The following is a 15898-nucleotide window of genomic DNA, read 5'->3' as shown; positions in this document are numbered from 1 at the left end:
GGTGGGTACACTGGATGGCAGATGCATAGACAAGTAGATGTGTTGTTGCTGCCAATGTGACAGCTCAGTTGTCAATAGGTGATGTGCATGTCAAGAGAGGGATTTGGAGGCAGGACGGAATCCCTAGGCCAACACACAACTTGTTCAGTGCACTCATGGGAAGACCCTGAGACACACGCATATGACACAGAATGAATAGGAGTACGCAAGAATGTTTGTGAAGTATTAAACTAAACTAAAAACATTAATAAAACCTACTCTATCCTAAACTAACCTATTCGAACTATACTTAACCAACAACTAAAGCTAACTACCCTATGCTAAACTTACCTAACACATTTAACACCACACTCTAAACATTGCCTACTCACCCCCCCATAAGTTATAAGACACATACAGGACAACATATACTAACACTACAATATACTAAGTAAATCTAAGCAAATATATATATATATATATATATATATATATATATATATATATATATAAATACATATAGTAGAAGGCGTTTTTGCCGAAACGCGTTGACATTGCATTTCATGACGCTGTGTCACCTGTATTAAGAAATAAAATTATCAACTGAATTCGAGCCTGTTGGATGCGAGTCTATTTTACCATGGAAAATCAACTGACGGGATCGGTGCAGCCGTCAGATGGCTAATTGTCCATCTGTTGAAGAATCATATATATATATATATATATATATATATATATATATATATATATATATATATATATATATATATTATTTTTTCATAGAAAACACAGTGATACCTAAATATAACCCCCACCCACCCAACAATTAACACGTAATAAGTAAATAACCAACCCTCCAAATCCACTTATCCTAGCTAAACCACATACCCACACTAACCTAACACTAACCCCCTAAAACCCACAATAAAACATAAATTAAATTGAGAAAGGAGGGGACAGAACTTGGAGGTGGCAGTTCACAGATGACTCATAGTTTGGCCTTCTTGAGTTTCTTCTTGATGACTGTGAGCCTCTTGGTGTTGGCGGCCACCTCCTTCTCCAAACTGTCCAAACGTTTTAGGACCAGGGAAACGTCCCTCTGCAGATCCTGAAGCAATTTTGTGTCCACGCCAGCAGGTGGTGTGGTCTGTTGCACTGATGTTGATGCAGTTTCTGCCAATGTTGTGGGTGTGGTGCCAGCTGTGCACCCCTGCACTGCAGAGGAGCTAGGTGTCTGCTGTGCCTCCTTAGCCAGTGTGGGGACAGCTTTTGGGAATGCCCGCCATTCCCTTGTTGCCCCCTCTACATGGTAGCGGCCAGCCATTTTTCAGAACCCTGATTCCAATACCAGGATATGGCAGTACCTCACTGCCCTCTTTTGAAACGCATGCAGCTCATCATTGGTCATGTTGCCAGCTGTTAAATGGAAACAGGCAACCATCAGTGTCAGCATTGTGTGGAGTCTGTACAGATTAGTAGCTTACACTGCTACATAAAATTACACATGCACTCCAACTCACATTCCAGAAAAGACAATGGCCTTATGGAAAAAGGGTTATTGGTAAGGGCAGGTAAGTACCTATACTTAGCAACAGGCCACTAAACTCCACTTAAGTCCAGTTAGGTCTCAGTAAATTAAACCCAGCTCAACCCTTAGTAGCTTGGCAACGAGCGACAAGGCTTAACTTAGGAGACAAAGTGTAAAGCATTCAAATATCACAAAACAGTAATTAAATAAAACACAGGAAACAGTTTAAAAATCCTAAATCAATTTATTAAAATTGATTATATATTTATCTTTAAAATGACACCAAAACAAATAAAATCGGATAAGGGGAAACGGAGATATGATTTTTAAAGGAATTCATGCTTTCTAGCGCATAGAAGCAACTAGCGCTGAAAGAGTTAATAAAAAAAAAGTCACACTGGAAAGGAACAAAGTCCATAGTTCAGGCCACCCACGAGGTAACACTGTAACACTTACTTTCAGAAGTGTTTGATTCAGGAAAGTGGTCCACAGCACCAGCCAAGGGTTCAGAGGCTCTGGTGTGCCTCTTGGGGCCTGGGACTACAACTCCCACAATACACCTCTTCAACTTATGGAGTTGCTCCAAACGTCTCCAAACTTCTGAAACTTCTTCCAGAGATCCTTTTTGTATCCTTGAAGTGTCCACAACTTGATCCAGGGTTCCAGAAGCTCTGAGTTGCTCCTTGGGAGTTGGGACTACAATTCCCAGAATGCACCTGGTCAGAATCCTCAAATGGCCACTGGACGCTGGTCAGCTGGGCTCTGCTTGCAGGACTTGATGCAGGGGACTCTTGGCAGCTCCTTTGTACCTGTAGCAAACAGGGAGTCCCTTCTTGAAGCAGTAGAAGACAGGTAAAGTCATTTTAGTGCTGAAGCCCAAGTGTGCCACAAGTGCAGTCCTCCAGAGTGCAGTGTCCAGGTGCAGGCCAGGTGTCCAGCAGGGCAGTCCTTCTTCTCCTGTAGTTCTTCCTTGTTGGAATCTGATAGGGATCTGAGGAGTGGGTGCAGGTCTGCCAGTTTTATCCTTGCTCCTGGGTGAAAAACAGGGGGATCCAGGTTCTTCAATCAGGGGCAGAGTCCTTCCCCCTGTGATGACCATTTCCTGGGAAGTGTGGCAAAAATCAATCCCAGGGAGCAACATTCCTCAAAAATCCATCATGGCTGAAAGTGATTTTTGGAGGTTACATCTGACTGAGCCCACCCACTGGTGTGGCTAAAAATCCTAAACACATCCCTCTCCTAATCTAATCAAGGGGGCACCTAATTGTCTGGGTTTGCAGGATATGAGGGTGTTGCTGGGTTGCTCCAAATGTCCTTCTCTGCCTTTGAAGACCAGTTTGGTAGCCCTTCCCCTTCCTGCTTCACCATCTGCTGAGGGGAGATCTCCTCCCCCAGGCACATCTCTGTGTGTGGAGCCAGGCCACTTCACACCTCATCAAGGCAGCCTGGCCAGGCTGCCAGAGGCTGGCCAATCAGAGCACAGCAGCAAAAACACTGCAGGGCTGAAGTTGGCAACTTTTCAGGTAAAGTTTAAAACTCTTTACCTGAATAAGTTATATTAAATCCCACAACTGGAAGTTGTGGGATTTATTACAACAATTAATTTGATGCCAAACTTCTGGTATCTGTTACTTAAGGAGATTTTCTAAATTAAAATAAAGTCTCCCTATTCTAGCCTATGGAGGCCATTCACTACAATGAGGGAAAAACACATTTGGCTGTTTTACCTCACCAGGGCTTATAAAACTATTTCTACAAGGTTCCTGCTGATAGTTACATGGCACCCAGCCCTAGCGGCACATAGGGCACACCTTAGGGGTGACTTATATGTAGAAATAAGGTAGTTTAAGACTTTGGAACTACTTTTAATTCCAAAGTCGAATTTGCATGTAACTTTAATTTAAAAACAGCCAGCAAGGCAGGCCTGGCTCTAAAATAACACTGGGCACCTCAGCAGTGTCTGGGTACACTACCTATGCTGGGGTCCCTAAACCTACATGCACTACCATATACTAGGAACCTATAGGTAGGTTGACTTTGCCAATTATAAATAGCCTAATTTGCATACTGGGTTTACACAGAGCACAGGCCGTGGGAGTGGTTAGCAGTACCCAGGGCACCATCAGGGTCAGGAAAACATCAGCAAAAAGTAAAAAATGGGGGCAAAAAGTTAGGGGGCCTCTGCAATCAGCCCTGTTCACTCACAGGCCCTGATAAATGTAATGACAACGCTGCCTTAGCATAATTTTATTGACACTAAAGCAACACAAAATGAGAAAATGAACCAAACATATGGACGTGTGCATCTCCTTTTGCATAATAAAGAATAATGCAAAGGCAGCGCAAACTTTACATAGATCAGGCCCAAACTTCCTTCCTCATCGTCTGTGTCTATTTACAACCATACATCACCAGTAACTTGGACATGTTATTGGGAGGATGGCATGCTGTTGATAACCATAAGGGGTCACATCTGATAGGTACACATGCAAGCCTGATCAATATGACTGTCACCTACACTGTGGGCATCACATCTACCTACAAATTTGGTATTTCTCTCCCCCTTAGCCTAAAGAGGGATGGCCATGCAACCATCATCTCAACTGTCCTGGTCATCCACCAAGGCATGCCCACTCATACATGGAGTCAAGGAGTGGAACATATGTTTGGAGAGCTGACAATTAGGAAGCTGGTATCCAAAGGTCTTTCACATCTACATTCATGTGCCAGGTGTAGACACCCATCAATACCTGATCTGCCACTACTATTCCTTACACACTCATTTCCCTGCCTGCACACGTTTGGCCTTTACCTGTATGCAAGCCGATTACATTCCACATAAGTGTAACATACATGGATTGCAAAAGACGGAGCGCCATGCTGGGGGACAATTGCCAGCCGAGTCCTCCATCTTCATGACAATACGGGGATGCACCAAATTGGGTTCAATATGCTGCATCCCTGGTTTGGGAGAATGATGGATTGCACCACTACCAATATTCTCACAGCGTTGCACTCTGTCATTCTTAGTCACATATGGCCCTACATGTGGCTTGTCATCACCTTGTGTACAGAATGCTGGCCATTGTGCACCACGAGCCTCACAATATGTGACCTCTTTGGTGGTGCATGGGGATCCGTTAAATGGGCCATAATGTCACCACCTAGCCTACTTTGATATCTGATCACTGGACATCTTAACACACATGACTCACTCACACAAAACCTTGGATTACTTCACAGGACACACAGTATCACACTTACTGGATACATTTGGGTCCTCAAATCGCACCATTTCGCCAATCGCGTTGGGGGAAGGTCCACTTGTAAGACATGAATGGAAAACCATGCTTAGTGTCATATCACAGTCACTGCGAGTGGACAACAAATTTGAGTGTGAACTAGTTGAGAGGTGTGAGATAGTTATACTAGTGGAAGACAGTGCAACAGACACACCACTAAGTTCATACAATGACACAGACACTCAGGTGAGTTAAAGCTACACATCTGAACACTAACACTGAGCCAGAGACTCATTTAGTGCTACACCCTGCAACAACCATATGTGGACCATCTATAGAAGATGGAACAACATGATATAAAGGGGAATTGTGTAAAACAAATGACACTACCCTGGTGCGTTGCAAGTCATATGACTCAGGTACTTAAGCTTGTCTTGCAAGGCACCCAGAGGCGCTTTGTGATAGACATGCCGCTCACTTTTAAGTCTGCAATGATCATGCGTTGATTAATCCATGACTAATGTGGCAAAGCTGTCTAATGATATCATATGGCCCTTATCAATTGCCCACTAAGGCAGGTAATCCCCGTTTGCTTACATAATGGCAGGGGTCATGTGCTTGGAATGATGACAAAGTTGCGCTAATGATGACTTGCCCAACTTTGTTGACACAATTCGGGGAAAATATGGTAGGCTGGCACTGCCTTTGCATTTCATACATTACACTATGCAGGGGCAGAGGTTTTGCCATGGCCTCTAAAATGTGTGCCTTCGTGATGGTTGTGCAGGACTCACCAGACATTTGACCTACACTGTATCATGGTTGGACATGTGAACTCCAGGCTGCCTTGATTGGCGCAGATACAATTCATTCAGATCTGCCCAGCGATGCTTGAGCTGGTGCTCATTCCTGCCGCTCCTGTATACTCTCTTCAGGTGGTGGAGCACCTTGCCCCACCACAGCCGCCTGGCCTCGGTCCGGTATTCCTGGATGATCCGGCTACCCATCTCTAGCATCAAAGGTAGGTAGTGGGATACCAGCCACACAAATCCACCTGGCTCATCCTCGGACATCCTCGTCAACCTCCCCCTAGCAGACATGTCGTATATGGTCAAAGTTGACCCCAAATACCAAGAAAAAAAAAGAAACGGAAACTTAACCCGACTAACTAATCCCAAATATCCAAAATGAGTAACTACCCCGGACAGACACACCAGAGTACAAATACAAATATAGACATAAAAATCACAACTACTGGGACAAAATGAACACAATATATAACAGGACACGACAGGAGGGACACCACAAACTTCAATACACAAACAAGACACAACCACCAGCTCCAAAACACAACCAAACAGTCAGAAAGGCAGAGACTGTAAAGAGAAAGTGAAACTACACCCACTGTACCTTGCTTGTAGACAGGATTACCTATTACATCATTTCCTGTCCCCAAGCGTCACATTTTTCAGTTATGTGTGTATTTATTTGATGCATTTGACATTTGCGTAGGTTTTTTTAGACACATAACACACATGCATCGTTTATATTGACACATTACGGTTATGTGTCCATTCCACTGAATGCAGCATTGAGAGAAGTGCAAAGGTAGAATTCACGCTAACGGCCCATGTGTCATTTTCTTTGCATTTGCGGATGTTTTAGATGTTTTTACATCATATTTTTTAACTCAATTCCTGATAGCGTGTTTTTTTGCATTGCCCTTAGATGCACCCTGAATCAACATACATATGCCATGGGCTGTGCTGCAGTGTGGCATTTTAGGTATCACCACATGTGGTAGTCCATGCAACAATGCGAAAAGGGTGTGATTTGTCTGTTCCACCAATGTGTGTCAACAGCATGCAAATTGTTGCACGTCGTGCATATATATGCATGTGTGACACCAGTGTATCCACATATGTTTGGCATTCAGTACAATGCAATAGTTCTAATTTGTGATTGTGTATTGTGTTTTTGTCTGTGATGTGTAATGTTTTCATAAAGAGCATAATATTTAAAGCTACATACACAGGTCAAGCATTGTTGATGATCAGTGAACCATTCCTACCTGGGAAATATTATGAAGCCATGCTCCAACACTATCACTCATGCACCAGGGTGCTTGGCTAGCTGCCCTGTGGAGGTGGATCTATCTATGCAGGAAGGGACACCTTCCTATACATATACAGTTTTGATGGATAAATGGCTCTTTCTGTGTGTGCAGCAGTATGCAGCATGCATCTGTGGCACGTTCATATGAGGTAAAATCACAGTCTATTTCCTTATTTCAACCTACAAATGGCACCCCTGGGGTGGTGTTTGATGTTGGCAATGCCTCAGGTTTTAGGTGACACCTACATCTGAGTCAGCATCCCAATGCTATATATCTTGTGGTGACAAACCTGCAGCTACACACATTGCAAGCCCCTTCCATGCTAAGTGCTGCATGGGAGGGTGGCCGATTTACATTGTGACTTCAAGTCACAAAATGTAGTCATCCGCAAACTTGTATTTATAGTGCAGGCCATGACAATGGCACTGGGGGCTCTTACATAGGTACCTTGGTGATCCTAAGTGCTAGCTGATGTTTGTGCCAGCCATCAGGTGTCCAAGGGTGTGTATCCCATTGCTTAAGGATGATCAACCTCACTTCCAGTGTCTCACCTACCTTACAAAACATGAATTAGCATTTATACTGTCCACACATGCACAGTGCAAGCTATTGGATGGAGCTCAGCTACTTATCAAATGCGTCCCTTAGCACAGTGCATGTAAGGTCAGAGATGTCCTAAATAATCCTACATGGTCCTACTATGGCATCCATTATCTGCACTGTCTAACAGTGACTCTGCCCCATGGTGGGCCATTTATTGTTTACAGTACAGACATGATGGTGTTGTGGGTCAGTAAGTGGTGCATGTGAGGTGGCACTACAGTAGGTGTGGTGCCACTTCTCACAAATCTGGCACATGGTATGTGATGGCCATTAATGTTGTATTTCTTTCTATGTGTGTGACCCAATGTATCAGGCAGATCTATATGCACACTACAGGTAAGTCGGGTATGTGTTGATGAAATATAGTAGGTATTGGCACCTGTTGTCTGACATTTGATGTTTGTTCTGGCAGAGACTTACACGGCATGATTTGAGGGATCTGTGCCTATGTGTGACTTATGTTACATGAGCATGGTGTATGCTATTGACATTGCTGTGCTATTCTTTGTTTGGTATACTGTGTGTGTGAAGGGTACAAAGTAGGTAACCTGGTGGCACTTGTAGTGGTTTCTGTACATCTTCTGTTTGCAAAGTGTACATATCTGCACATGTCCTTAACATGCGTGGTGTGCCTCGCAAGGTGTGGGTGTATTACATACATGTGCGTGTATGTGTTTGTGGTGTGCACTGATTGTGCTGTACTGCAGCATGGTGCATTTGTGTTGTTACCTGCACATCTGTGTTACCAAGGCCATGTGTTTTTACAGTGGTGTATGTCTTGAGTGTCTTACAGGTTTGGTGTGTTGTGTGTAAATTGCTAGGTTTGTTGACTTACCCACAAGAAGGCCATTTCCATATTGGCCAACCTGGAAGCGTTTGTTGATCCTGCTGTGCCTGAATATGTAGGTGTCATGGACACTTCCAGGATACGTGGCCAAAATGTTTGTGAATAGTCCCCGGTGGTCCACTATTGCCTGCACATCTATGGAATGCATCTGTTTGCTATTCTGGTATAAATGCTCTGTTGCTGCAGGTGAAACAAGTCAGACATGGGTGCTGTCAATTGCACCAAGCACATACGGGAAGCCATCAAATTGGTAGAACTCCTGTTTTATCTCCTGCTGCATTTGCTGGGTGTTGGGGAAGCTGATGTGACGGGCTGTCAGAGAGATAATTGCGTCTAACAACTTTGGCAGGAACACCCAAGAATTAGCCTGCTGCACCATCTGCTTTTTCCACTTTGGCAGTTGGTAAGCTTAAAACCCTCTTTATTTTCCCCACAGTGTGAAGGGTTAAATTTTTATCATAGCTTCACTTTCCCTTTGTGTTTTATTGTTAGATGGCCAGTGCAACCGTTTCTTCAACTTCCTCTGTATTATCTGCTACCCCCAGCAACTGCAACTCCATATCTCTTTCACCTTGTTGTCATTGTTTACTTCGGCATTATCCTGTTGGCCACTTCTCCATATGTGCTATTCAGCAGAGTGGGGTCTTTAGGCTGGTATTCACTGTTGGGACGGAAAGGTCCTCTGCATGGTAATTGCCATGCACCCCTGATCTGAGTGCCCCAACTGTACTGATGTTTGGATTCCTAGTGCAGGTGTGTTGTTCTCATAGGTTAACATAAATCATGTGTGCGCGCCATGATGTAGGCCTGTCTCACAGACTGCAGATTGTTGGACAGGGAGGGATGTGCAAAGTGCTATCCTCATCATGGTGAAATGCTACTGTCTGTACCAGATGTTATTAATACAGGAATGAAGTTGGGCTCGTATAAAGGGGGGACAGAGGCTGGGCCACGTCGGTAGTGAATACACAAAGAGGTGAGTTTACAGTTGATTTAGATAGTTATTCTGAGAGATAAAGACAGTCACTTTCAGTCATATCAAGCAAATAAATTGCAAACATTCATTAATGAAGAATTCTGTCTTTGTTTTACATCTTATAATTGAGGACTGTAGAGAGTAGTACAACATTTCCGCCTAAGACGTTTGTGAAATATGGATAACATTCCACTGGATATGTGCCCCTCAGCAAATCCTGAAACCATGTACTCTCATCAAAGAAAATACCCATGCGTGCACCCCAATAAAAATCATAAAAATATATAGTAGAAAATTGAAAAAGCAAATCAACAAATCTCTCGATATTTTTTAACAAAAAGCAACCTAAAAGGACACCAGTACAACGTATTCACTTTATACATGTGGGAAAATAGGTCCTTCACGTGCATTGCCATTCCAATCTGAATGTGTGCATAGCAAAGGCATGGACAGTAAGATGTTGTTGGGGCATGAGAAACAGTAATTTTGCCCTTCCGGAAATCTTTGGAAAAAATCCAAGTTCAATATTCCTCGATCCCATGCCTTGAATGCGTAAAGACCGCTGACCCAAAGAGGTATCCTCAAGACTTGAGCTGCTGTGAGTATCCTACAGAGGAGTATGCAACATCCTTCAGCCAATGAAAAATAAATGAATGCATTTACTTGTGCATTTATCTTATGGAGGACCAACACAAAAGGCAACAAAAATAAGGGAACATAATCCCAGTTAAACAACTAGATTTTGAAAGTAAATACTGTGTGTTAGACTTTTTATCCTTGGTGTGGTCTCCCTTGACTTTTTGCCTCTGTGTCCCAGGTTGTTGATGTGTGCTGGACTCTGTTTTTGCTGTTTTTCTCACTCTGGGCACTTTACCACTGCTAACCAGCGCTAAAGTGAAAGTGCTCTTATACAAAATGTGTATGTAATTGGTTTATCTATGATTGTCATATTTGATTTAGTAGTAAGTCCCTAGTACAGTGCACTAGAGGTGCCCAGACCTGTAAACCAAATGCTACTAATGGGCCTGCAGCACTGGTTGTGCCACCCACCTAAGTAGCTCTGTAATCATGTCTCAGACCTGCCACTGCAGTGTCTGTGTGTGCAATATTTTACTGTAAATTCGACTTGGCAAGTGTGCCCACTTGCCAGGCATAACCTTCCATTTTCTTAAATGTATGGTACCCATAAGGTAGGCCCTAGGTAGCCCCAGGGGCAGGTTGGAGTGTATGGTTAAGGTAGGACATATAGTAATGTGTTTTATATGTTCTGACAGTGAAATATTGCTAAATTCGTTTTTCACTGTTGCAAGGCCTGTCCCTCTCATAGATTAAAATGGGGGCTACATTTAAATATGATTAAAGTATAGATTCCCTTTGGGAGCAGATAGACATATGGAGTTTGGGGTCTCTGAGCTCACAGTTAAAAAATACATCTTTTAGTAAAGTTGATTTCAAGATTCTGTGTTTGAAAATGCCACTTTTAGAAAGTGGGCATTTTCTTGCTTAAACCATTTCCGTGACTCTGCCTGGTTGTGGATTCCCTGTCTGGGTTAGTTTGACAGTTGGGCTGGTTGCACCTCTCACTAGACAGTGACACAAAGGGAGCTGGGGTGTACTCTGCATTTCCTGATGAGCCATCTGTGCCAGGAGGGAGGGGAGGAGTGGTCACTCACACCTGAAAGGGCTGTGCCTGCCCTCACACAATGCAGTCTCCAATCCCCTGGTGTGTGTCTGGGGCCTGGCCTGGGCAAGGCAGGATTTCACAAACAAGAGTGACATTTCTTTTTGAAGTAAGCCTACTGTGCTGTGTCATTTTGGAGAGTTTTCATTAAGTTACTGTGTGTGTTGGTACAAATATTTTACACCTAGCACTCTGAAGTTAAGCCTACTGCTCATGCCAAACTACTAAGGGGGTAAGTGGGGATTAGTTGAGGGTGATTCTCTTTTACCCTGACTAGAGTGAGGGTCCTAGCTTGGACAGAGGGTAACCTGACTTCCAACCAAAGACCCCATTTCTAACACTGTGGAATCTGGATTTAAAAGAAAAAGATACACAACATATTTTTTTAATTTAATTATATAGCTGTTACTCTATGCAACATGAGCTGTATGTGAAGAACAGAGGGAAATATGGAATGAGGGCCAGATGTACTAAGCTTTTTTCTGTGCGCAAATGGCCTGATTTACAGAATCGGGTAATTTGTAAACAGAAAAACACATTTTGGGATGTACAAATGCTATTTTGCTATTCAGTAATCTATTATCAAATCTCAAAATAGGTTTGCAAGTCAATATTAGTAAGGAACGTGTGAAGGACGTCCCTTCCTAATAGCGAGTCGCAGGGGGATATAAGAATGTTTTGCGAATTGGAATGCTGCTTCAAGTTGGTGGTAACCCATTTGCAAATGGGAAGGGGTCCATAAGGGATCCCTTCCACTTTGTGAATGTGGGCGCTAACATTTTTAAGAGCAGGCAGTACTGCCTACTCTTAAAAAATGAAAAGAAACCTTTTCAGTTTTCTTCTTCTAATGCATCCCATTTTCCTATCAGCACGTCACCGTCCCTGTGATTATAGCCATTCAAGGTGGGTCGCAAATTGCAGCCTTCCTCATGAATATTGATGAGGAAGGTCCATTTGCGACCCACTGTGTATTGCTAACAGTGTTAAACACATTGTTGTAGATCAGATTGTGCAATTTCCTAATAGTGAATCACTAACACTCACTATTATGAAATCGTAAACCCGCAATTTTATACATCTGGCCCTTAGGCCCTCATTACAACCCTGGTGGTTGGTGTTAAAGTGGCGGTAATACCGCCAACAGGCTGGCAGAAACTACCACAAAATTATGACCATGGCAGAAAGATCTCCCACCTTCTTTTAGCCCCTGCGTGGGTATAAAAGGACCATGCTCTATTAGTTCAGTGTGCTACCGAAGGGTGCTGTTTGAACTGTAGTACCACCTCATGAGGTTTAATAAACTTTGGGGGTCATTACGACCTTGGCGTGCGGCATCAGCTGCCCGCCAAGATCTGACCACCATGCAGCCGCCAATGCGGCCGCACCCCCGCCCCGGCCATTTGGAGATCCCCGCTGGGCCGGCGGGCGGAAACCTGGTTTCCACCCGCCGGCCCAGCGGGGATCACGCCCGCAACATAGGAGCCGGCTCCACATGGAGCCGGCGGTGTTGCGGCCGTGCGACGGGTGCAGTTGCTCCCGTCGCACTTTTCACTGTCTGCACAGCAGACAGTAAAAAGCCGCATAGGTGCCTGTCAGGGGGCCCCTGCACTGCCCATGCCAGAGGCATGGGCAGTGCAGGGGCCCCCAGGGTCCCACGACTCCCCGTACCGCCAGCCTTTTCCTGGCGGTTCAGACCGACAGAAAAAGGCTGGCGGTCGGGGATTCGTAATCCCCTGGGCAGCGCTGCAAGCAGCGCTGCCTTGGAGGATTACATCCGCCGGGGCCATTGTGGCAGTAAACCGCCGGCCCCAGTGGTGCGACCACCGCGCAACCGCCGCGGTCATAATACGCCGGGAGGCACCGCCAGCCTGTTGGCGGTGCTCCTGTCGTTTTGGCCCTGCGGTTGTAATACCGCCAGGGTCATAATGACCACCTTTGTCTTTTTTTTTCAGTTTCTGTGCCAACTTCTTCCTATATGGTCTGAGGACTTTGTGCAGAGAAGGGCGAAGCTCTTGCACTAGTAGGCCTTGCTGAGGCTTACTACAACAAATTGGCGCCCGAACAGAGACTTATCGGCGTCTCGGACGCCCAATGGATTGGTCGCGATGACGGATTGGGATCTCGCTGGGGACGATCAATGTCTGAGGAGACCCAAGTCTTGGCAACCACAGTGTGTTTCCCTTCTTTCTGATTTGACCATCCAGGTGGCGCCGGTCCTCGACTGAGATCTTTTTTGTTCATTCGTCATGCAGTGACCATTTGGTCGATTTCAGAACTTGGCAGTTGGAACCTAGATGCCCTGTGATTGGTAAGAGACGTTTTACGGCACTTTCTGTGGGTTTTGATGCCTTTGGGCCTGATTCTAACTTTGGAGGACGGTGTTAAACCGTCCCAAAAGTGGCGGATATACCACCTACCGTATTACGAGTCCATTATATCCTATGGAACTCGTAATACGGTAGGTGGTATATCCGCCACTTTTGGGACGGTTTAACACCGTCCTCCAAAGTTAGAATCAGGCCCTTTGTTTGGTATTGAAGTTTAGCACCGCTTACTGTGGCTCTCGTGTTTTGGGTGACTAGTCAATTTGTGTCCTTTGAATTGATATAGAAATTGCAATTTATATAGGCAAGTAATGAGGAGAATTTTCTCCAATTTAATTTTGATTTGAACGGCACCTTAAGTGCTACTTTGATTATAATATTGCATATTCTGCACTATTTTTGGCATGCCTGTTTTTAGCACACTTCGTAGGATGTGTTGCTTTTGCAATGGTACCAATTTGAGACTGGAAGAATCGCAACCGGCACCCCCAGAGGGGACGCCCAATAGAAATATGTATGTTAAACATGCTCTTTCTTCTATAATGTACAACACATTATAGAATAAATACACACGTGCGGATCCTGAGTTACGTTGGCCTATGCATGGGTCATTTGATTTGCGAAAGATTGAGTATGTGGAACAATGTATGTGTAAGCAAAGGTCTAGGCAAGATATGTTTGACTGTGTACAAATGTGGGAGAAAGAAGTGCGTGGACGAGTGAAGCGTGAGCAAGCCTTGCTTGAGAAAGAACAGCGGAAGAATGTATATGTGAAAGCATTGGAAATGAGAAAGAAAGAAATAAATGACTTAAAGGAGCAAGAAGAGAAAGAACGTAAATTACAGGTAACTGGCCAATACACTGTTAGGCAACTTCTCTATCCTATCCTTAATCAACCACACAATGATTTTTTGTTACTAGATCGCCCTCCACCTCCGCATGTTGTTCCTTCTGCCCCTCATGAGTTAGCTGAGGTCTCCGGTTCGGAGCAACAGAAGATACGAGACAGTCGCTCTATGTTGCCTGCTGACCGCGCGTCTGAGCTTAGATCTATTGCTCGTAAAACAATTTGTAGCATTGTCTCTGCTTCTGAACGTTTAGGGTAGACGGAAAATAAGCAGCTATATTTTACTGAGGCATTTGGCACAGAAGTTATTGAACTATTTCGGAAATATTCTGATGAGTTAGAGCCCGATGATGTAGCAGCTGATCATAAGCAAATGCATGATGGTCTTTTTGTTTTCTCCCAGGTGGCTGATGCAATCAGGCGTTTGGTGAAATTATGTGTTGTGGCAGTCTGTTTGCAAGAGGAGAAAAGGGCCGTGGACGTAGTTGCACAGACATCTCAGACCGGCGGGGTGCAAGCTTCCATCTTCGGAACAGATAAGACTATGATAGTTCACGCGAAACCAATGTGGGAGGCCGCAACTTTGTATGTTCCTCCTAAAGGATTGGGTACAAGTGATGATAAAACTTCTATTGATGCTAAGGGTTATTTTATTTATAATTAAGTGTATACTCCTTGGAATAGGGCAGATGTAATGGCACTTAAAACAGCATTACCTGACCCGCGGAAAAATCCAGCCGCCTTTTATGAGCAAGTTGAGGGAGCAATAAGTTCTTGTACTATGACTTTGGTTGACATTGATTTATTTTTCGGGTTGATATTACCGCCAGATATGTGGAGAACTGTTTGTAAAGTTGATGATCGTGTAGTTTTTGAGATGTCAAGGAAAGAATTAGAACAGATGGACGGGGACAGGGAACCTGCGGAAAAGCCATATCAGTTCATTCTAGATCTTCCCGCAGCCATGTTATTTAAGTTAAAAACGATTATTCCCCCTAAAAATATAGATTGGACTGTTTTAGCGTCTTGTAAGCAAAAGGCAGATGAATCGGTCTCTGATTTCTTTACACGCTTTGAAGAAGCATTTCGTGATTTTAGCGGCTAGTTATTGTCAGATGATACAGGCAGACATTTGTTTGTCTATAAATATGTCACAAATCTGTTACCAGGAATAGCTAGTCGTCTAAAAGCTAGTGAAAGTTCATGGACTACCTCTACTCCAGTTTCTCTTTTGACAATGGCTCAGTATTATGAACGTCAGGAATTAGAAGCAAAAGGTAGTGAGTATAAAAAGCTTAAAGAATTAAAGACGAAGGTTATGTTGGCTCAAGCTTATGGTCCGCCTTTTAGAGGTAGTGATAGAGGTGGACGTGGATCTTATGGTTCTTCTTACACTCGTTCAAATTTGTCTGTTGATCAGTGTGCGTATTGTAAGAAATTTGGGCATTGGGCTGCCGATTGTCCAGCACTACGTGTTCAGCAGTGTTCACGTGGTCGGGGACAAATGAGAAATCGCTCAGGATATTCAGGGCCTAGAAGAAGCATGAATGATCATGCTAGGGTTGATGCTAATGTACGAGGGCAGGATGGGTTTAACGCTTTTGATAGACGGAACCAATACCAGATGTCTAACTATGTGCAGCCTGATTTCCAAGATTCTGCTTATGCATACGATTGCCTAGGATGGGGTAAGGAATCTGTTGAAGTTCCAGTAGATCAGAGGGGTCCCTATGTTACAGCACTTGTTTTGGGTTC

At 44.1% G+C, this 15898-nt stretch overlaps 1 protein-coding gene across 1 annotated transcript in view; it reads right to left on the bottom strand.

Annotated features, from left to right (window-relative positions):
* Window positions 1–1306: 1306 nt before the first annotated feature.
* LOC138276544 (histamine H3 receptor-like) overlaps window positions 1307–15898 on the bottom strand; it is a 143167-nt gene continuing 128575 nt past the window's right edge. Inside the window, exon 5 of the mRNA XM_069219202.1 lies at window positions 1307–1395. Coding sequence (XP_069075303.1) covers window positions 1307–1395 — 89 coding nt within the window. The remainder of the gene's footprint in view (window positions 1396–15898) is intronic.

The sequence above is a fragment of the Pleurodeles waltl genome, chromosome 2_2 (assembly GCF_031143425.1).
Source record: "Pleurodeles waltl isolate 20211129_DDA chromosome 2_2, aPleWal1.hap1.20221129, whole genome shotgun sequence".
NCBI lineage: Eukaryota > Metazoa > Chordata > Amphibia > Caudata > Salamandridae > Pleurodeles > Pleurodeles waltl.
The sequence above is the reverse complement of the archived record's forward strand: the minus strand, read 5'-3'. Positions and strand labels throughout refer to the sequence as shown.